The sequence below is a fragment of the Pteropus medius genome, unplaced genomic scaffold, assembly GCF_902729225.1.
Source record: "Pteropus medius unplaced genomic scaffold, Ma_sr-lr_union100, whole genome shotgun sequence".
Classification (NCBI taxonomy): Eukaryota; Metazoa; Chordata; class Mammalia; order Chiroptera; family Pteropodidae; genus Pteropus; species Pteropus medius.
Window position 1 is genome coordinate 13,026,002 of NW_024344240.1, and position 24,404 is coordinate 13,050,405.

The following is a 24,404-nucleotide window of genomic DNA, read 5'->3' on the forward strand; positions in this document are numbered from 1 at the left end:
TGACATTGGTTAAGAAAATTATATAGGTTTCAAGTGTACAATTCAATACTATGTCATATGTATATTGCATTGGGTGATCACCACCTGAAGTAAATTTCCTCCCATCACCATATATTTTACCCCTTTTTACCCTTATCTACTCCCCCTCAACTTGTAGTGCATGCTCCTACTCCAGGGCATTGTCTGCTCTCCTAATTCTCAGTCTTTCTGGATTTTAGCTAAATCTCTGAAATATTCAATTAAATCTCATCCTTGCTGGGCTGAAACTTCAGTGTCTTTCATTGCTGCATGAACTTTAGTGTCATCATTCAGTTCTTAGCCCTACAGAAGTGATCTCTGCTAGGTTTTTTAGTCTTGCCTTGCCTATGTAACACCTAGCCCTCATCTAAGGACCTGAGGTTAATCTTCACATAGATTTCTTCAACTTCCTCCCTACCAACATATACACACACAGCTTCTTTTCAGTACTTTTTACCATAAATTGCAGCTTCAGCTGTAATCTTTGCCTCCTCACTCAGCAACACAGCTTCTTTGCTTGGTCTCCACTTTCCTGCCCTCAAGTAGTACAATGCTTTTAGGCAGAAAACCATTGTGATTGTAGGCTCATCATGTGTGTTTCCTTTCTCTCAGAGTTAGGCTTAAAAACAAGTATTTCATACATATCATCCAGTTTTATGATTGTTTTCTGTGAGATAGCAATTCCAACATAAATTATTCTGTAATATACTCTAGATTGACCTACTATTTTTACTTTTGAAAGTTTAATAGGTCCATGTATCTGTTTAAGTATATGTTCAATTTTACCACTTATCATATTACTTTAGATTTTACTTTTTCAGGTTTTGTGTTTACAGTCTGGCATGAACTTTTTATAAGCCCTTTACACATATTATTTTATTTAATTCATATCCTATGAGATAAGTATGAAACTGAATCATAAATCAATTATATGATTTACATAAGTTTACATAGCTGTTAAATAGTATAAATATATATTCTGACAGCAGAGTCTGTGTTTTCAATACAGTCTCCTTTTAAAAGTATATTGTTTTCTGTAGAATAATTTTTATTTTCTTTAATTCCTAATTAAATAAAATAATTATTGATCTATGATTACTTTTCCTTATCTAAGATGTTTTTTATAATGATTCTTATTGTTTTTCGTAGATCTTACAAGTGCCATAAAGTGGTTTGATGCATGCTATGCTCTGCGTGAATTGACTCTCACTGGAAATCCGTTCCTTCAAGAAATAAACTGGAGGTAAAAAAAACATTATTGCACCCTATACACATACTTTGTTAAAGATGCAGAAAACAATTTGATTAAAAATTGTTCTGTATATACTAATTGCTTGGGAAAAGTTAATAAAAATAATTTTTAAAAGGTATTCAAAAGTAAAAGGTTTTATAAAACTAGTTTAAAAATACATTCAACCTAAAATAATTTTTGGCACAGGTAGGAACTAATGCAAATTTGAAATGATAATTCTGATTCATATCATTGATTATGTGACAATTTTAGTATGATGTTAACTTGGGTTTTGTATATAGAAAAGACATTTGTTGGGAATTACTTTTTATGAGTCATCTTAATCACAGGGCTTGCTACTTAAAATTACTTTCTTTCTAGCAATAATTTAAATTTATTTTAATTTCTTAAAAGAGAAATTTGATGTCTGTTGAAGTATGTATTATAAGCATGTGTGAATATATACCTCTCTTTGGAATACTCCAGTGACTAGATGTAAATGAAGAAAAATATTTTGTAATTTTTAAATAAACTTCCTTCTTTAAAACTTTTTCTAATCTGAAATTCTCATATCATTCACTATTTTCTCCAAATTGGTAGCATCTTTTTTACAATTAATTCTTTTTGAGATAATTTACATATAGTAAACTCTATCAGTTTTGTTTATGAGTATGAATATTGTGTAAAATCTATGACAAGCAAGGTATTGAACATTTTTATCAGCTCAGAAAATTCTTTCATGTGCCTTTGCTGTCAGTCCCCTCTCCTAGTACTTTAACAATCTCTCTCTACTGTCTTTATGACTTTTGTTGTTTCTGACTTATTGTGTTACTACTTCCATTTTTATCTTCATTTCTCTGTCTCTGATATTTTTAGGATTTTCTCTTTATCAGTTGTTTTCAGCAGTTTGATTATTGTATGTTTTGGTGTGATTTTATATAGAGTTACTCTGCTTATGATTAATTGAATCTCTTGGATCTGATGGAAATTTTTTTGGCTATTATTTTTCAAATATTTTTTCTGCCCTCTTCCAATTTTGTACTAGGACTCCAGTCTCACCAATGTTATACCACTTGTTATATCCCATAGTTGCTATTATTCTGTTCTTATATTTATTACACTTTTTTCTTCTGTTGTACTTCACTCTTAATAATTACTGTTGTCTTCAAGTTCTCTGTGAATCTTCTCATCTATCTACTCTGTAATCCCATCCAATTTTTCAGTTCAAATTTCAGATATTGTGCTTTTCATCTTTAGAAGTTTCATTTATGTCTTTTTTTAACATTTGAAATTTCTCTTTTAATCATGCTCATGTTTTCCTGAATCATCTTTAACATATGGAGAATACTTATAATAGCCATTTTTTAAATTCTGCTAGTCTATCATCTCTATTATTTTGAGGTCAATTTTTATTATTATTATTTCTTTTTATTCTGGGTCATATTTTCCTACTTCTTGCATGACTGGTCAATTTTACTTATATTCTAGACATTTTTAATTTTATACTGTTGATGTCTTAATTTTTTTGTTCGTTTAAATAGCATCTATTTTGTTTCTGACATGCAGCAGCTAAATTGCTTGGAATTAATGAGATACTTTCAAAACTAACTTTTAAGTTTTGAAGGAAACTTTTAGTCTAGTGCTAATTTAGCCACACTACTATGGTACTGACTTTCTGAGTATTCTCCCTGACGCTTCTTATGTATTCTTTCAACTATGACTGATGAGAATTAATTCCAGCCCTATGTGGGTTCCTGTGATTTTTCTGCCTTTTGCTTCCCACTGGTTGTTTTCTTTGTACCTATATGGTTTTCTCTCACACATCCTCAGATCATTATTCATTTACCCAGGTCTAGGAGAACTATATCCCAGAATAGTGAAAGACTTACATATGTCCTCTTTGGGATTTTCTGCTGATGATTCTGGCCCAAACTCTTGTCCCTTTTAACGTCCAGCAGCATGCATTTGATAAATGGTTTAACATGATTTATTGTACATTTGGCATTTGTGCCATATCAAGTTATGGGGTACATCAAGGCAGAACAAGCCAAGAATAGACAAGGCCTATAGCATAATTAGCAAGGTGAGTTGGCAACATACTCAAGTGTAAAGAAAGGCAAACATTTACTAAAATTCATATAGGAAAATCTATTTCAGGATCTTCAGAGTTTAGATCAAGTCAGCAAGTCCTATGAATTTGATCACATAATTAAAATATAATATTTATGAACAAAATATAGACAAGGAGGAATGAATGATTTAAAAAAGGATTGTCGTGACATTTGGTTTTAAGGCAGAAGTAGTTGATTCCTTGCTCTCATTTGTTTTCCCTGTGATATGTGACCATAGTCAGGAAGATCCTGGTTCTGATGACTTCAGAAAGAACATAAGATATCTTACATAGGAATCAGTAATCTGGTTATGTTTAAAATTTTTATCTGATTCAGTCCACCAGTAGGACAGGATAAGTGAGTCTAGAGAATAGTCTCTGTTCTCTCCCTTGTCTGAGGCCACTGTAAACCTCTGACACTCTTATCATATGTGCTGGTTTTCTGAATTTGTTAATTGGTCTTTGGTTAAGGAAATAGAAACATTTTTATACCAACTTGAACATCTGTGTAATTTGCTACTTGATAACTTGTGTATCACAGCTGAGTTATTGTCTTTGCCATAAAGTCTGTTTTTCTTTCTTTTTCTTTAAAGCTCAGCTTTTACATCAATTTCTAATGTTATGCTGTTTTGGTTTTTTGGCGGGGAAACCTGGTATATATTTACATGTTTTAGAACAGATCTTGTCACTTTCTACTTAAGAAGTATGTTTCCAAGTACAATTTAAAATGTGTAGCATAAAAGAGAGTATACTCCAGTACAGTAATTCTCAGAGGTGTATCCCCAGACCAGCGACTACATCGTCACCTGGAAACCTGTTAGTAATGCAAAATCTTGGACACTGTCCAGATCCACTTAATCATAAACTAAGCAATGATGCCCAATGTGTGTTTTAACAAGCCTGTGTGTTATAATAGCCATTTGATTCAATGCATACTAAATTTTGGAAATCACAGTTTTTAAACAAGGACGTTCTACCCCTTTCCCATATTGTGTGATCCTTAACTTTCCTATGTCTCTGAATCATCACTGGTAAAATGAGGATAGTAATAGTCCCTATATTATGGGGCAGTTATGAGAATTTAATAAGATAATACACATCTTTTCTTGAGAAAAATACCTGGAACATGGTAAGCACCAAAAATCTACTATTTTCCATTCATAGGCTAAACAGACTACATATCAGTTCTCAATCTCCAAGTGTTTAGTGTATGCCTACTATATGCAACCAGTGTCCTAACATGTTGGCCATTATAAAGGAAATTCAGTGTTACCCATTATTTCAAATCATTTTTAATAATCTAGTTAGAGATATAAAATATATGCAAAAACCGTGAAAACTAAAAATGATAGCAAACACTCACATGCATTTACTTTGTTCCCAGCACTGTTCTCATTTAATCCTCATAATATGCCTAGTGAAATACTTACCTAGTATCTCCATTATGTAGTTAAGGAAAATGAGTCACAAAAAGGGTAAATAAATTACCCAGTTTCACACAGCTAGCAGATGGATTCAAACCAGGATTCAAACTTGTGTAGTCTGGCTCCAGACTCTGTACTCTTAACCCTCAGATTTCAGTACCTGATATGTGTTAAGTGATTATTGTAGGCAATAAATATACTTCAGAAATTTGGAAATACCATCTTAATTTAGTGCGATGAGGAAAAACTGCCTTTGCTGAAGAGGCAAACTTTTAATTAAACCTCTAAAGTTTGGTAAGATTTAAAATCAAGTTAAAAGAAAAAAAAATCACTTTTGGTCAAAGAAACATCCAAGAAAAGGAGGGAATGTGAAATATGAGATCAGGCTCTTTTAGAAGGCTAATCTATTCAGGTGTAAAGTATGTATACTGGGAAATACCATTGGAAAGATATAAGAAATCAAGTACTTATCCTTAAACAGTATGTTAGAAGATGGGCTAAATACCTGTACATATTACTTTACTTCATAGCAACCCAGAATTAAGTTCTGTAATTATCATTCTCATTTTACAGAGGTATTTACTAAAGCTCAGATACCTTGTAATATGCCCAGCTATGATGTAAGTGTCAGAGAAGAAATTTGAGTTCTGAGCCCTGGAATTTAAACACTATGCTCTATTATTTCACATAATGTATTACCACCTGATTTTATGGGCCTTGTATGCTAGGATAAAAAGTCTCCTTTATCCCGTGGTCACGGAGAAGGACCATAGCATGGTAGATATATGTATAGGCCTTATAAGTAAACTGCTCAGGTGCATATCTAGTTCCACGCTTCCTGTTTACCTTGCACAAGTCATTAGATTGTGCTACACAAGAACAGACACAGAAATCTATGTGATTTAACACAATAGTTTATGTTTTGTTTGTATTACATCTGATGTGAGTTTGGCTTAATCTGCTTAGGCAGGCTCAGAAACTCGTGCTTCTTACATTTTGTGGCTTTGTGTCTTGTAACTTCAATGTAACTTGATTTTTTAAAGTAGTAGATTGTGGTGGGAGAGAGGGAAGAAGACCACAGGGAAAACACAGCTGACATTTAACCACTCTGCCCTCAAAAGTAGCAGTGGTCACTTCTTTCATATTCTATTAGCCGTAACAAGTCATATGACCAAACTCACTGCAAAGGAGGCTGGGAAACATAGAGAAGAACATGAGTATCAGAGTACACTAACAGTCTCTGTGAGGACTAAACGTGTTACTGCATGAAAGCATTTTATATTAACTAGCATATACCACACTTGATAAATATTAGCCACTGTTTTTAAAGAGCTATAGAGAAATTTTTAATAGTCGTGTGACAAGAAAAATAGTGTTTAAGGAAGTGTTTTAGCAGCAAAGTGATGAGATTAGGGGAAAGTGGCCAAATTAAATGTTATCAAAGTGTTCAGGCATTAAAAAGGGCAAAATTAAGTAGTAGAAGTGGCCCCAGATTGTACAGATCCTTTTACTATACAGCTAGATTTACATATTGATAGCGATCTATTATAAATATATAAAAATATATATGTATATATAGAGATGTGTATATGTAACCTCATGTACTATGTATGTTGTACGCACCCGAAGTTATTTGTTAAAGTAATACAGTAATAATTACATTATAATTTGTAAAAAGCTTGAAAAAAGGCATGTTTCAGCCCCCTAATTTTTCTATTGAATTTATTTATTTTTATGTTGGTAAGTAAAAATATTATTTCCTATAAATTTACAATTTATGTTATTGTTGATTTGCAGTAATTATCAATATTGGGAATTCTAAAACTAGAGTCCTCAGACTTCTAGATAATCACAGTGTTTATCAGATACTCCAACTTTCATGAGAAACTAATTTTAGGACAAAATACTATAGGAAATATCAACTATTAGTTAATATCAAGTCACAAGGGTATCAGGAATTCAATTGTTTAAATAATGTGTGTGTATATGTGAAAAGACCACCAAACCGTGTTTCCAGACCTTTCACCAGCTGGCTGAAGGACTCTTCTCATTTGGAACTGAAGCAGTCAAGGTCCCCACTAGCTCATGTTCTGAGGCTGTGCTGCTTTTACATTGGGAATTAAAGCAATAATCCCCAAGTTTGGGGTCCTCATTTCTAGGTTCCAGATTGTAGAGTGAAATTTCCTATACAAAAACAAGAGTGTAATTATGTCCAAAAGACTCCGCTTGGCAAGATATTTTTTTTATAATAAAAATATCTGATGGGTTGTTTTTAGAGAGTTATCTTTCTTTTCCAAGATAACTTTATAGACCAAGTGTATGATGAGAAATAAAAATATGTAGTCATGCCTATTATTCAGAGCAAGTTGTTTAGGGGCAATGGTTTTTCAATTAGGCGGTGGGCAAAAAAGACATAAATTCTCTTGCCAATCTCATATTAGTTTCCACCTGAACAGCTGCTGTATTGCCAGTTGCAATTAGAAGCAAACCTATGTCCTGAATAATTTTTGAATTTATTTTTAATTTTTATTCATATGGAACATATACACTTATTTTGTTGATGAAAACATTCTCGTGGTAAATATATTTATATAAATCTATTATAAATATATAAAGGTATTCACATTTTACACTTAGTAAGTATATATACTTTATAGTCTTGAAGAAAACATTTAATTAGAGATAATCAATATTGAAATAAAATAAGTAGTATTTGTATTATAAATATACATATAATTTAGTTATATTTAAATGAACTTTTCTGGACTAGAGAAATACCAACTTGAAACAGTTACCTATCAAGTTTACTTAGATTGATTGGCCTAAAACAGCTTCCATGATTTTAAGAAGAGATTCATTTATCTAAAGGGTTTAATATCTTATAATCTATAAAATATGGATTTGTTAATGAAAGGATCAACTCAAACTTTAAGCAGTGCTTTCCAATGAACTTTATATAACCCTTGATACCAACAAAGGGATTAGTTGTAGAATTTCCCAATTGACTTTTTACTTTCATGTCTAGCCAGTGATAACACGGACAAAACTGATGTACTAAAAAAATCTCTTTTTAAACCACAGACCCAGTTTGGAATTTCCTTTGGGAATATGTTTCATTCATTAATGATTAATAGAGCTTCTTAAGTGACAGAATATTCACCAGGAAGTTTTCACTAAATGAAATATTGATTCAGCCCTTGACTAGGAGGAGCCCAGCTGGAAAAACTAATGTTGAGATCCACAGTATTCTTAAACTTCATTTCCAGCATGAATCAACTTGTTACAGCACTTTCTAATATATTCATCATAGACACTTATAAGGCAGCATTTGAACTTAATTAAAGCCAATTCATGTACTACTAACGTATATGGATCTAAGAACTGTTCCTTTAAAAAAAAGTTAAAGAAAAAAAATTAAAGGAAACCACTAGCTCCACTCTAGATATTTATTATATCAATCACAAATTCAAGATATCATCACACTTTTGAAGTTCCCAAGCAAACTAAAATTTTAGATCCAAAAGAAGTTCAAAATATTCGTACTAAAATAAACCATTTGGTATATTTTTTTAATATAAAGATGATCAATGTAATATAGAAATATTCCAAAAGTAAAAATTTAAGCCCTGTTGACTCACATTTTCTAGAATTATTACCCGTAGCTAAAATGGTGTACTTAATAAAATCTATATCAATAACTATGTTCAAAATGATGATAAAAATTACTGATAAAGTTATTTTGCCCTTTGCTGATCCAGTGTCAGTTAACATCAGGTTAGTTTACACATAATGCCATTTGCAACACTTAGAAATAAATCTAATGTTTGTATTATCTTTTTACTTATTTTTTAAAATTATTTCATTTGTCTGGAGCATAAATATTTATTAAATAAAATATACTTGTGGTAAAATATTGATCTCTTCTTTAATCAAATAAAGCTAATTCTTATGATTTTTCCACTAGGATTATATTAGCTTATGTGATTAAAATGCATCTTTATTTTGTCATTAGGTGTTTCCGAGTAGAAAACTGGTTTCCTCTATGTGGAATAAAAAAAAAACAACAACCTGGTACTCTCTAATTTCAGTGTTATGGAAATAATTTTCTGAAAAACTTTCATACCATTTATATAAAACCAATGGCAATGTTAATCAGTGAACAGACTATTGGAACATAACTGTCTGGGCCCATGATATCTCTTAATTTAGCAAATTCTTCTGATGTTATTGATATATAAGTTATTCTATAAGTTTCCAAAAAGCTAAATTTTACTTGAATATTAGAGACCATTTTCAAATTATTAGAATTTCCCCGTTTTTTAAATTTAAATCTGAATATCTATAATCACAGCATAACATGTTAGTGGTTATTTTTCTTTAAGGTGTACAAGAAAGATTATATTTTAAAAATATAGATGCTCCGAAACCTGCTAGTATATATCTTTGGTGTAACTGAAGATTCTGTGTTTTAAAAAGCATTCCAGGCACCAGTGACGCAGCAATTCAAGAACAATCTTTCAAAAACACTACCCTGCAGGACTGAAGGCACACATAGGGCTTCGCCTTGAATTCCCAGCCCAATTGATTTAGAGAACTAAGATAAAGAATAGATATGTTAGACTCTGTGATTCTCATGTTAGCGGCATGAGTATTGCCTTTCTTTTCTTGACACTTCCTCATATAGCCAAAATGAGACCTGAAAGGTGGCTGCTCAAGAGGGTCTCATCAGTGTTACTACATCTGCACTTCCACTGTGGGTCTATCCTGGTGAAAAATTTTATAAGTCCAGCAGTTTACTGTTATTGTTTAACCAGAAATGATTATACCCTAGAAGAAAAAAAAAAAATCAGCTTTCCCTAACTCCTAAGAAATTCAACTTGTAATAAGAAAATCTTTATTAAGTTTCTTTTTAAGGTATAGACTAGAGCCTGTCATTGACACACCTCATTCCTTCTGCTTGTCAGGTCTACTTTGGAGACCAAGACAGAAATTTGTTTGGTACTCAAAGAATTAGAATTGTTGGTTATTCTCAAGGGTTATTTGCATCAGATTATTGAAGTCTTATGTTTATTCTTCTATAATTTAGGAAATTTAAAGAAAGAGGAACAGTAATAGAATTAGAGCATCTTTTTTTTTTTTTTAAAGTTGGATAAAAAATGCAGTCTTAAAACTGTGGAGAAAAAGGTTAGTGGTTGCCAGGGGTTATGAGGGAGAGATGAATAGGTGGAAATACAGAGGATTTTAAGGGCAGTGAAACTATTCTGTATAATACTACATTGTGGACATATGTCATTATGCATTTGTCAAACCTATAACATAGAACACCGAGTAAACCCTAATGTAAACTATGGACTTTGAGTGATAATGATGTTTCAATGCAGGTTCATTAATTGTAAAAAGTGTACCACCTTGGTGTGGAATGTTAATAGTGGAGGAGGTAGTGAAGTTGCCCTAAAAATAAAGTTTGTTAATTAAAAAACAAAACAAAACAGTTCCTAAACATTAAATGAAGGATGGCAAGGTAAGACTACTAAAATGCTAAGGTTCAAGAAGGAAAATTCCAGTGACAGCCCTAATAATAGTAACTCTTTCTACCTAACTGTATAGTCAAGAATAATATATCCTTTTGTACAAATACAATTGTAAAATATAATTTTGATATATATTTTTATTAATAAAATGGTCCATTAAGGCCATTATTATTTTATTACTCTTTATTATCACATCTCAAAAACATCATCATTTCATACCTGATACTTTAGAATTATGACTAAATAAGTTATTTTAAAATTATAGTCATGTCTGGATGAACTCTTGACTGGATACTCGAGTGAAGACTTAAAATACAATGTAGCTTCATAGGTAATGTAATAAAAAGTTTGGTAGGGTGGAATATGGATACAATATTTAATTTCTACATTGTATTTTTATTATTACCAGCTTCACTTTCAGAGAGTTGCCCTTCCTTGCTTTGAGTAGTACCTCGGTCAAAGATTTCACATTGTATTTAATATTGTACCTCTGTAGTAAATACTTCTAATTACCTTTTCACCTTGTGATGAATAACTATTGTCTTAATATAACATTCTACTTTTGAATCATTTCTTAAAATGAATCCAAGCAGAAGCACAATATGTGTCATTTATTTCTCCCTTTGTAGTAAATGTGGTAGTTTTTACCAAACACTGGTAGCTACAAGCCTACTAAAAATGTTAAAAATATCTGTACCCAAACTTTCTTAGTTAGCTCAAACTCTTTGTTAGCAAAGCATTAGATTTTTATCTGCTTGTTAATATTTAAAACATCTGATAATTACTCTGAAGATCCAAATCTAATTATTTTTCTCTATTCTTATTTAAATATTGATTTAAAAAATGCATTATTTCTAGGGGAAGGAGGGTAAGGTACTAATCATCTCTCTTGCCAGAAAATGAGAAACTGTAGTGTTCCTCTTTTTGGCTTTCATGGAGGGCGAGTATTTGTACCTCTCTCGTAATTTATTCACTGTCAAAACTACCAAGATTATAACTATGCACAGGAATGCATTATGACTTTTGTTGGCCTTAGGCATTTTTGCCTTAATGTACCACTTTATTAATAAAATACATATATTAAAATTATATTTTATAACTGTGTTTGTACAAATGGATATATCAATCCTGACTATACAATTAGGTAGAAGGAATAACAATTATTAGGGCTGTCACTGGAGTTTTCCTTCTTGAACCTTAGCATTTTAGTAATCTTACCTTGCCATCCTTCATTTAATGTTTAGAACTGTTTTGTTTTTTAATTAACAAACTTTATTTTTAGAGCAGTTTTAAGTCAACAGCAAAATTGAGAAAGTACAGAAAGTTCCCACATACCCTTTTATCCCCATAAACACACAGCCTCCTCCACTATCAACATCCCACACCAAAGTGGTACACTTTTTACAATCAATGAACCTGCATTGACACATCATTATCACCCAAAGTCTATAGTTTACATTAGGATTCACTCGGTGTTCTATGTTATAGGTTTAATAAATGCATAATGGCGTATGTCCACAATGTAGTATTATACAGAATAGTTTCACTGCCCTTAAAGTCTTCTGAACTTCACCTATTCATTCCTCACTCTTAAACCCGGGCACCCTGGCAACCATTAATCTTTTTTCTTCATAGTTTTACTTTTTTCCAGAATGTAACATAGTTGGAATCATAATGTAGCCTTTTTAGATTGGCTTGTTCATTCAATAATATGCATTTGTTTCCTTCATCTATTCATAGCTTGATAGATCATTTCTTTTTAGTGCTAAATAATATTCCATTTTACAATGTACCACAGTTTATCCATTCACCTATGAAAGAAGTTCTTGGTTGCTTTCAAGCTTTAGCAAATACAAATAAAGCTGCTATAAGCACTATGTTGACATAAGTTTTTAATTCATTTGGATAAATACCAAGGAATCTGATTGCTGGATCAAATGGTAAAAGTATGTTTAGTTTTGTAAGGAACCACCCAACTATTTTCCAAAGTGGTTATACCATTTGAATTTTCACCAGCACTTAATGAGAATTCCTCTTTCTCCACATCCTCACAAGTATTTACTGTTATTAATGTTTTGGATTTTGGTCATTCTAATGGTAGGTAGTGATATCTCATTGCAGTTTTAATTAACAATTAAACGTTGCCGATTAAACATATTGAATGTTGATATTGAACATTGTTCATATACTCATTTGTCATCTTCACATCTTCTTTAGTGAGGTGTCTTTTAAGGCCTTTGCTCATTTTTTTCCTTTTCTTTTTGGTGAATTTTAAGAGTTCTTCCTATATTTTGGATAACGGTCTTTTATTGAATATGTCTTTTGCAAATATTTTCTCCCGGTGTGTGGCTTATCATCTCATTCTCTTGACAGTATCTTTCTCAAAAAAGAAATATTCAAAATCAATGAAGTTTGGCTTATCAATCATTCTTTCATGAATTATGTCTTTGGTGTTGTATCTAAAACATCTTTACCATACCCAAGGTCATCTAGATTTTTCTATGTTATCTTCTGGGTGTTTTAGAGTTTTACATTTTGCTTTTAGGTCTGTGATCCCTTTTGTGTTAATTTTTGAGAAGAATGAAAGGTCTGTGTCTAATTTTTTTTTTTTTTTTGCATGTGAATATTTGGTCATTCTAGCACTATTTATCTTTTCTAAATTGTCTGCATTTAATTCTCTGTCAAAGATTAGTTGACTATATTTGTATAGGTCTATTTCTAGGTTCTTTCTTTTGTTCCATTGATCTATTTCTCTATTCTTTTCCCAGTACTACCACACTGTCTTGATTACTGTACCTTGATAGTAAATCTTGAAGTCAGGTAGTGTTTATCCACAAACTTCATTCTTCTTCAATATTGAGTTAACTGTTCTGGGTCACTTGCCTCTCCATATAAACTTTAGAATCAGTTGTTGATATCCATAAAATATCTTGCTGGTATTTCTATTGGGATGGTGTTGAATCTACAGATCAAGCTGGGAAGAACTCATTTAATGACAATATTGAATCTTCCTATGTATGATAATATCTTCATGAGACATCTTTTCATTTATTTAGTTTTCTTTTTTAATGTTTTATCAGAGTTTTGTAGTTTTTCTCATAGGAACTGTGAGTTTTTAACTAAGAAGTTTTACTCATTCAAAATGTCCATTTTACTCCTGTGACCATCAATAGTGGCCTTGTGAAAAGAGGCCTGCACTCTCCTTATGAAAGTTTTGGGGAGTACTTCTAAATGGCTGAGCGTGGCGAACAATTCTTACTGTTTGACCTGATTTTTAACATTGTTAGTTATTTAAATCAATACAGACTTTTACTCATATTCTGAAGATTTTTGTTGTTATAATCCTTAGCAATTTGAAGGCGATCCAACAATTTTAGATTTTCCAGATTAGGAAAAACAGTGTAATCTCCACACCTCTTGTTTTAACCCTACTCTCGCTATATTTTACTAAGAGAAACAATCAGAATTTACCAGTATTTCTCAAAAAAATAGTAACTTTTAGTAAGATTATTTTAGTTATTATTTTTTAAAGAGTGTATCTTTAAAAAAATTATAAGAATATCATTATTCTTATAATGTGGCCTTTTATTTACTCCTAGCCCAAATTTTCAAATGCTTTTTAGAAAAAAAAAAAAGTTAAGTATAAGTTAAAAACTGTAAAACTTACTTTGTACATGACATGATACCATAAAATTTAAAAACTAATTTAACAGTATAATTTTTTCTCCAAAATCAACAATTTCTGAGATATACTCTGTGCTTATATTGTTTAAGTAATAGTCATATGGTTATTTTAGATATAAACTCTCCTTCTCAAGATTTTTTTTTCATCTTTTTAATAGGTATTCTCTGCTTAAAATGTTACCTGCTCTAAGAATCCTCAATGGTGAAATGCTAAACTCTTATTCAGAAAGCTACACTGAAGAACACTATGAACTAGAATTGGGACGTTTCCTGGTACTTTGTCAGTCTCAAATTAGAGAATTCAACTTACTAATTGAAAACTATAATACTGGAAAAGGGTATAACTGTTATCTTCTCCTTGTCATAATTAAAATATATAAGGAAATTTATGCAAATGATTAAAAATATTCCAATTAATACAATTTATATTTTTTGAGTTAGAACAGTGTGTTTTAGGGATGTTCTTTCTTTTAAAAAAAAAGTCTGGGCATCTTTTTTTTGAACAAAATTAAAAAATAAAATGTTAGATAAAATGAAGTATGAAGATAACTTCAAACAAGATGTAAACATTCATTTAGTCATTCAATTAATCAGTAATAGATTTATTCAACAATTATTGTGAGCAGACTCACAATCATTAGTATTAGTCTAGACTTTACCCTCAAAGAATTCACAGATTAACATAAGAGAAAATTAGATAAATAAATAGTTACAGTGGAGCAAGTCTTATAATACAGATAATATTTATTAGATAATAATATAAGATATATTGCACATTTATTTATACATTAAGGTATTATGGGAGCATGGTGGAGAAAAGTAGTCAACACATGTTCATGTTCAGAGGACAGAAGCTGAGAGTACAGTCCTAATGAAGTATCAAAGAAAGCAGACTTCCCATTCCCCATTCTAAATTCTGAATGCATTAGTGTGAATGAATTATAATTGATCCTTCTGTAACTGTATTTTCTAATTTGCATTTCTCTAGAAAATGAAAATGAAAAAGGAAAAGGATTCATATTTTGCTTATGATGGCACTCCTTTATATCTGGAACAATAATATGTGCTTCCAAATATCTAAACTTAATTACTAAATTATATGCTTAAAGTATTGCTATTTGTACTTTCATACATGCTGATCTATATGTTGTTTCTACTATTTAAATGCTTTTGAATATTTATTCAGATTAAAAATAAATCTCACTGCTTTAAAAATAATCCCAGTTGTTATAGGTAAGTAATGTTTACTTTTAACAAAAACTAAGTTTATTTACATTTATCTTTGTGCAAATCTAAATTATATCTCCTTGTATATGTATGTTAATGTATAATTTTTGATGTAAAGGGGACCCTTGTCATCCCTCATATTAAAATTTAGATTTCTCAGTTCCTTTGGACAACTTATTGTCATCGCAACTTGTTTCATTTTAGCATTGAAAATGGAAAATATAGTATATTTTATGTTTAATCATAAATGGTGATAAATTTAACATCTAGCCGTAAACATTTGTTATCCTATGTTAAATTGAAAATTGCTGCATTATTAGCCGACAAAATTAATGAAATATAAAATAACAAAAATATATTGGAGAAGTTCATGCTAACATCTAATAATACTTTGTAACATAGGGACTGTCTAATTATTTCTACATCTTAGGAAATACAACTTTCATTTTGTATGGTATAGATACAGTTTTATATTTATATCTTACATTATTTCAAAAAAATTAAGGCAGTTTATAGCTATATATTACATACAGTAATAAAATATATATTTAAAGTAAGTAAAATTAAAAATAATAAAATAGAAATAAAGAAAGATAAATAAAATGTAGCAAAGAATAAAGCTCATACAAAGTCCCTTACATTTGCTATTGAGAGCCATAAATCTGGCAGTTTGATTAATCGCACAAGCTATAACCTCAATAAGCTAGAAATCCAACAATTGTTCAAGAGAATTTTGTAACCATTTATGTTTTAAAGTATTTGAATTTTCTTTGCCATAAATTTTTTTCCAGAGAAAAATGGGAATGGAAATTTTCTCATAATATAAGTTCTTTGTTTAAAAGTCCAATACAAATATTTTGCATGGCAAGTGTCAGTGTAGAAAGTACTTTTAACTTTGTTTCATAAATAATTTCAAATTTAGTCAGCCATGATATCTCAAGTTTATGGTAGTAAAGGCATGGATTTTTCTCATTCATTTGTACCTTTTTGGTACAAATGAATGAGAAATGCTTTTACAGGTCGCTTTCCAGTTTTCCCAGCACCATTTATTGAAGAGGCTTTCCTTTCCCGCTGTATGTTTTTGGCTCTTCACCATAAAAATTAATTAATCAAATAATTTTTAAAAATACCTGGAATAAAAATAGCTCTAAATAAAAATAGCTCTAAAACTTCTAGACATTTTGTCTAGATTGACAGATCTAAATTAACTAAACAAATATTATTATTTTGTAAAAATGAGATTAACTTTTATCTAAAAAACAGAAGTAATTTTTTTCATAAATGTTGTAGTAAACTTTAATATTCATGCCAGACCACACAGGGAAAATTTCAAAACATATTCAAGTTTTAGTATTTGGTTATGTATTTGTCATTAAATGTTCTCATTATTTTTTCAGAAACATATTCACCATGGATGCTGCAGAAAATCTCTGCCATTATTTTAAGAAATTGATGACACTTAGTAATGAATACCGATATGCACATGAACACGGGGATGGAAGTATCACCAAGAAAGATGAATCAGAAGCCCAACAAAATCATTTGGCTCCTACAGACAGTGATAGCATACTGCAAAATAGAGCTCTCTCACCTTGTGCAAATGAATGTAAACCAGACTCACCAGATATTTCTGAGAAATGGATGAACTCTGGTTCTAGTCATTCTCCATTAACTAACCCCTCCTTATGTGAGGATATGGAAGGAAGAAATCAGGAAAAAATAGTTGACAACGAAAGAGAAAACAGCAAGGCAAGCAGCATCTCCACTGAAAGAATCCCATTGTTGGAAACAGTAATAACAAATTCTCTACTGAGGAATCATCTAAATATTAAACATTGTGAAAAAACGTAAGATTTATATCATTTTTTATAGTTGTATATATTTTTTATTTTTATATATAAGAATGTTACCAAATAAATGTTAAAAGATTTAAATTATTATTAAATTTCATATTCTCATATCTATGTTTTATGTTGTACACAAATTATTGATTATAGTACCGATTAATTTGAATTTTAATAATATTGTTTAATAGACTAGTATTGTTTAATTTACAATGAGTAAATATAAAATTATTTTTCTGCCTTTTAATCTCTAAATAATTTAAATGAATTTTAAGGAGAAATAAAACACTACATAATTCTCAAAATAATATGAAAAATACTTCTAAACAATCAGATAATTTTTATTTTTTAAAATATACCTTTCCATGTGCTATTTATTTGCCTATTGATCTAGAAAACATTTAATAAGCATCTAAGCAAATATTTAATGTATGTGCTATAATTTTCTTTGATATAACAACTATGTAAGATGAGGCAATTTTCTTTGAGATTAATCACATAAGCCTTCTTCCAACCAGTAAACATTTTTAAAAAGGAAATGGTTGGCTTGCTTGCTTGCTTTATTTAATTATCTATCTATCTGTCTGTCTATCTATCTATCTATCTATCTATCTATCTATCTATCTATCATCATCTATCACCAGCAAAGATTGGTTTTTACTTTGGCCTATAAGCTTTTTCTTTTCTTTTTACTTTTGGCCTCAGTGTCAAGCCAACAAAATTTACAATAGTCAAATTCAGCTTCTCCAATAACAGGTGCTGAGCTGGGCAGCGTACAGGATATCAAGTAGCTAATCTGCTTTTCCAAATTTTTATTCTTTCAATTGTGTGAATGGTGATTTTTTTTTCTAGGAGCTATATTTAAAAAGTTTGATATGCTGAAACTAACATGTATTTCCTAATGCAATTTAAAAAAATTACTGAAAAGGTCTTTAACATTTCCTGATTTATGTTTTACCAATTCATTTAATTGATTGCTTTTGCTCTGTAGGGAGAAAAAAAAAATTAGCTAGAACTCCTGTAACAAAAGATAGATTAATGAGAGAAACATACGAATTTACTTAATATAAGTTTTATGTGATATGAGAGCCTGCATGAAAATTGAAGATCCAAAGAAATAGTTAAACCTGAGCATTTTTATATTAAATTTGATGAAGAATGGAAGGTCTTGAAAAAATATGATATGACAAAGGATATGAGCTAAGAATAGTAACCTGGGAGGAATTTAGCACTGGCTCATTTATTCATATTTCTCTTGTCCTTAATCTTTAGATAAAAGTACTTTTTTTCCTCTGGGTATAGGGAGGGCCTTCTCTCACATGAGGGTCTTATGATCCTCTTCCCAGGAAAGTCGGAAAGCCTTACTGCATATTTTTTCCCCTCAAATTCCTTCAGATTAAAATATTCAATATACCAGGTACCAAATTTCTGGGAGACTAAAGTTTTGCCACCCCAAAATATTCCTTTGGGATACTGACTTTAAGCTGGTTATTAAGGAATAAAAAGACTTGGAAAGAACTTCTGACCCTCTTGTTCAAAGTTCTCTCTGTGTCCTGTTGTTATAGATAGACCAGCAAACATTTATTTACTAAACATTTCCTTTTCCATCTCCATGTGAATTGCCTTCCCGCCCTTTGAAGTCTCAAACCACATCCCTCCCCTTTCTCCTTTGCTCCAGATGGCATATAAACCTCCACTGCCCAATACTTCTTTGGGTCTCATATCTTATGTCACTGCTGAATGTACATCCGTAATAAACTTGGACATTTTCTCTCATTAATCTGTCTCTGTTAAATTTAATTATTAGCTTGGGTAAAAGAATTTAGAAGGTGGGAGGAAAATTATTTTTTGTGCCCTCACACATGTCCTGAATCCCATTAACTCTAACTACTCCAAACGTTGCCTACTGAAATTTCATATAAACAATATGTAGAACTTCTTAATCGATGGTAAACAAAATAGCCAAATGATAATAAGGAAGGATAAAGAACTGAAAACATAGACAAACCAAAGACCTAAAGAGTAAAGAGAAAATAAAACTTGCTGAAACTTGCCATTCAGTGATTCAGGAAGATTTACTGTCAGTTATATAGGTGTTTCTTAAGTGATTTACATGTGTTCTTATACTAAGGACATTTTTGTCATTGTGATTTTTGCTAAAAAATAGATGATAATAATGATGATGATGATGATGGTGATAGCAGTATTAGGAGTTGTTTTTCTCATCATGGAGAGTACCCTACATTCAGGAAGCCCTAAAGTTACCCTCTTTACCTGATTTCACTGCTTTTAACGTATTGAAAGCGGTCCTGTGTTAGTGTCACTGAGGAAAATATTCCTTATCTGCCTTCTTCCCCTCCTTTGGAATTTTTTTTTTTGTTTTTTAGGTGAGGCAGCCCTTGGTTGACCTCACAGATTGCAAGGACCTTGTTAGCTTACAATCTCTTATTTTTTTTTTATTTAAAAAAAAATTTTTATGCCTATAGCACCTGGTCTTCCTAGGTGGTCTCCCATCCAAGTACTAACCAGGCTTGACCTTGTTTAGCTCCTGAGATCAGACGGTATCGGGCTTGTTCGGGGTAGCATGGCCGTAGACTGGATATTTTGATGATATTGGGCTGAGGAATTCAAACATTCAATGACTAGTCAGCTTTAGAAAAAATTCACAATTATAGTCAGTGAAACGTGTATGTATCTGTAGAGAGATATAAGATGCCATCTCAGGTTAAATGTGTTTTCTTTAAAGTCCCTCATTCTTTACCAGGTATACTTTGCAAGCATGTTTTCAGATTCTTTTTCTTTATCACTCAAAGTACCCAATATAGTGCTTTGAAATTTCCTCACTCATTTATGTTCAAAGGATAAAGGAATGAATTTATGATTGAATGACTGAATGTGAATTAAATCCGTAGCAAAACATACAAAGTTCAGTCTAGTAGGAGGAAATGATTCGTTGGAACATGATGTTAAAAAACAAAATCGAACCAAGTAAATTTGAAAATCTTATTGGCTTTATTAAGAAATTTATGAATTGGATAGTATCCCAATTACAACTAGAAGGGCAGGGTGTTCCAAGGGGTTGTATAAAATGGAAGGTTTTTATAGAAAGAAGGGTGGGGCAAGGAAACTAGTAACAAAAAAAGTAAGGATCATTCCGCCTGGACATCTTTTCTTTGGGGGAAGAGAATGGGAAGGGTTTTTATCATGCAGATTGCTGCTTCTTTCTCTGGGGGATGGAGAGGACCCACATGGCAAATTACCTTACTGGTGACTTGACTGGAAAATTCCAGACTGGTTGGTCAAGATTATGTTTCTGGGAAATGCTGAAACTGCAGTTAGATCAGGTATTAAATCTCATTTTGGTATCATGAGTTTTTAGGAGAAGTGATGCCATTTGGGGCTGTGGTTTTCTCTTTAACAGTGATTATTTTTTCCAAGTATTAATAGTGCCAGTAGTTTATCTTATGCCAGAAGTTTTACCCATTAATTTCAATTTTCTATTTGTAGCAAAATAGATTGAAGACTTCTTTTTACAGGGTTCAGGTAAAATTCTACCGCTGCTGCAGTTGATGATAATGGTGAGGATAAGTAGTAATAAAATAATGCAAAATAACCAGAGAAAATAGTTACATCATTAACTTCAAATTTTCTGCAAATATGTAACTATGAGGAAAAAAAACATTTAGTCATGTCTAGCAGAGTTTATCACTTAATTCTACTTTGCCTTAAATTCACTATTACAAAGAAGAAAAAAATATTGTGTGTGGCAATTATAAAATTATTGAAAACTGTTTTAAGGGTGCACTGGAGAAAGAAACTATACAAGAATAATTTCTCCATCATATGTCTTTTAAAGTATACTGAAGAATTTGAAGAGAAATTAAGATGGAATAGTTAGCATTTTCACTATACTCAGTACCTTGATAACATTCCTACAATAATCTGTGTGTGAAAGGAAAATATATCTACTTAATAGAAGTTAAATAATTAAACACACTGAGAACCCACTTACAATTCAAATTTTGCTAATGTTGTTGGGCAGCCTAGGGGGATGTGGAAAAAGCACAACATGGATTGATTCAGTGCCTAAAATTGGCAAATATGTAGGCTGGGAAAATGTTAGAATTAACTCTAGGCCTTGTGTGGGCAGAGAGAAAAGTGAAGCTTGTAAAAGATCTGATGGTACCCTCCTTTCTGAGTCTAACCTCTCTCCTGTGAACAGGATCCCATTCTCTCTTGCCAGCTCAACTTTGGCTCCTACATTTGTTTCCTCTCTTCTGCATCATTAATTTTGCCCTCTCTCATACTGGATTGACATTCTCAGTATCATACAAAATCTAAATAATATCTCCTTCCTTAAAAGAATCAAACAAAAATCTCTTGTACTCACATTTCTCCCTGAATTGCTGGCCCATTTCTGTTCTACATAGTTAAAGGTTTCCATACTATCTTTACTTCTATGACTATAGTTAAGCAAAAGATGTGGTCTTATTTTTAAATAATACTTCATGCAATCCATGTTTACAAATGTGGCTCATGAGGACCTCTTATCTTCCACTGTATTTGTGAGCACTAAAAATTTTTTCTTCTCTTAATAGTGTGGCAGCGACAGTAATCCAGGCATACTGGCGTGGTTACATTGTACGCAGACAGATTCATTTCTCTACAAAGCTACATACTGCTGCAACAGGACCCCTGAGATCCTGGCCAAATTCCTACATCAAGAATCAAACTATTTTAAAGAAAGAAAATGGAGAAAATACTGTGAATATCCAAGAACAGAGGGAAAAGGCTGCTATTCTTATTCAGGTTAGTTTTACCTTTTGGTGAAATAGGCAAAAGAGATGTATTAGTCATCTTCCACTTTGTTATTCTGTATAATAGATAATCCCCCAATCTTAGTGTTTTACAAGGAATGAATTTATTTCTTACTCATGTGACATGTAAGCTATAAGTTGGCTGTGCCTCTGCTTAGTATTTAGGCTGAAGGATTAGTCTGTAATTTGAAGATACTATTCTCATGACTAAGGGCCAAGATGAACCACGTACTCATATTTAAAGCCTCTGCTCACATGTATCAGTTGTCACATATGTTAACATTTAATTAGTCAAAGCATGTTTCACTTGGCCTAATCTATAGAGCTGTTTTTAGAAGCATATTTTAATATATACTAAAATAATTGTTGAATTCCTTCAAATACACATTTAACTTAAAAATTCAGAAAGCAAGTAGTGAATAGACTTGATTCAACCTCACCAATGCCAGATTTCAAATTGAAATTCAACCTGATCACATTTATCCTTTTTTTATTCATTCATCAAATAGTTTTTAGAACCTACTATTTGTTAAGCGCTGTTCTAAGCTCAGGAAACATAATTATGAACAAAAAATACAAGATCTTAGTCCTTGTGGAGTTTACGTTCTGGTTGAAGAGGCAGACATAAACTAAATAAATACATCAAATAAGTTCTGTGGAAATCCATGGTTCTAAATTAAATGATAATAACTAAACAAAAATCAAGTGCTTCCCTTTATTCACTCAGCAATTTTTTTTTTGGCATAAAAGTCTTATTAGTTACATTCTGTTAAGATATACAATTAATAAATAACTATGCTAGATAATGATAATACTAAGGGAAAAATATAAAAGCAGGAAAAGTGGGATAGGAGTATCAAAGGAAAGTTTATCATTTAAATAGGGTGGATATGGAATACCAGAAAAGGTGACATTGCAATGAGAGATTAAGCCATTGGATATCTGGGGAAAGTTTATTTCAGGCAGAGGAATGCCAGATTCAAAGACACAGATTTAGGAGCATGATACAATTTTTAAAGAATAGTAAGAAACCAGTGTGACTGAAAAGTGGTAAAGGGGAGAAGAGTAAGACTTATAAATCTTAAGTTACTATAATGATTTTGGCTTTTACTCTGAGTGACATGGGTAGCTATTTCAGGAATCTGAGCAGTGGACTTACATGATCAAGTTTACTTTATGTTGTGATTATACTGTAGGAAGGCAGGAATAGAAGCAGCAAAATCAATTAGGAGGCTATTGCAGTAATCGAAACAAGAGATAATGGCAGCACGAACCAGAGTGTTGCAGTAGAAGTAATAAGAAATCACATTCCAGGATATATGTTGACTTATCTTGATGGTATGCATGTATGTACTTAGAAGGTAGAGACGGCATTATCAGTTCATGGGAATGGGGTATATGAGAGATACGGAGGAATCTGGGATGACTCCAAGGTATTGGCCTAAGCAACTGGAAGAATAGCCTTAAAATTAAGTTGCTGACTTTTGTTATTAAAGTGAAAGTTTTCAAGAAAATTATCTTTGCTGTGGTTCTCATGAATATATTCAGTATTTCGGTTGACTTAATTTGTCTGGACTGTACTCCCAAGGGCAATGTGTAGACGAAGCTCTTACTAATACCTGAATGCCTGTGGGAATGGGGCGGGGAGGGAAATGGATTCAAGGAACTTCTGAGATAAAAAAAGAAACCTCAGTTGTTATCTCAAAATATTATTCTGCTACATGAGGAATGAATATTTCATACAGTCTAAATTCTCTTTTGTCATCAATTGATGAGCAATACACTTTTTAGCCATCAATAGTAAATGAATATAGAACTTTTGCTTTACTTCATTCAATAAAAAAAATTCATTACTTTATGAAAAGGCTAGTTCAGTGACTGATACCTCTGTTTAATGTTCTTTTGAACATTTCGAACTTCTTTATATCTGCAGCAAAAGCAAGCATAATTTAGCCTTTCTTCACAACTTAAAACAAAGCTCTTTTGTGTTACATCATGGTACTTAAAATCATCAGTCGGGTCAACTTCATTTTCTCTTCTCCTGAGTACAATCATCTAGTTTTTAAAACTATTCATCTTAAAACATGAATTCTAGACTGCCTAACCATCTTGGAGAACAGAGCATGATATAGTAGAAACAGCCTGGGATTTAGAACAAACTGACGATCTTATAAACGATGTGGTGATACTGCTCTCCCCAAACTCACATTTTCCTCTTCTTAGCGTACAGCCAGCTTCCGTTGCACTTTAGCATGGCCTTTCTTCTGAATTCCAGTCAACAGAACATGAGTGAAAGCTATGTGAACCACTTTCATATCTAGCCCAGAAAACTTCCCACAGACATTGCTCTATTCTCTTCCCTTTCTGTTTGGCTGAAATGAAGACAGCCTCTGAGGCATCCTTAGAAGCTGTCTGTTGGGACGGCAGTCTGCAAAGCCTGGATACTTGAATCACTTTATTTTAAAGTGCTTGCCCTATTGTCTTGTTTACCATCTCAATGCTTGTTATGTGGTCAAGA

The 24,404-nt window shown here is 31.7% G+C and overlaps 1 protein-coding gene and 1 pseudogene across 3 annotated transcripts in view; one reads left to right on the forward strand and one right to left on the reverse strand.

Moving 5' to 3' along the window:
• LRRIQ1 (leucine rich repeats and IQ motif containing 1) overlaps window positions 1–24,404 on the forward strand; it is a 175,742-nt gene that overhangs the window by 59,851 nt on the left and 91,487 nt on the right. For all 3 annotated transcript variants that reach the window (XM_039868979.1, XM_039868982.1, XM_039868980.1), the window contains exons 14-17: window positions 1,168–1,261; window positions 14,157–14,336; window positions 16,623–17,072; window positions 21,668–21,878. In XM_039868979.1, coding sequence (XP_039724913.1) covers window positions 1,168–1,261; window positions 14,157–14,336; window positions 16,623–17,072; window positions 21,668–21,878 — 935 coding nt within the window. The remainder of the gene's footprint in view (window positions 1–1,167; window positions 1,262–14,156; window positions 14,337–16,622; window positions 17,073–21,667; window positions 21,879–24,404) is intronic.
• LOC120607596 (uncharacterized) lies at window positions 19,547–19,665 on the reverse strand (annotated as a pseudogene).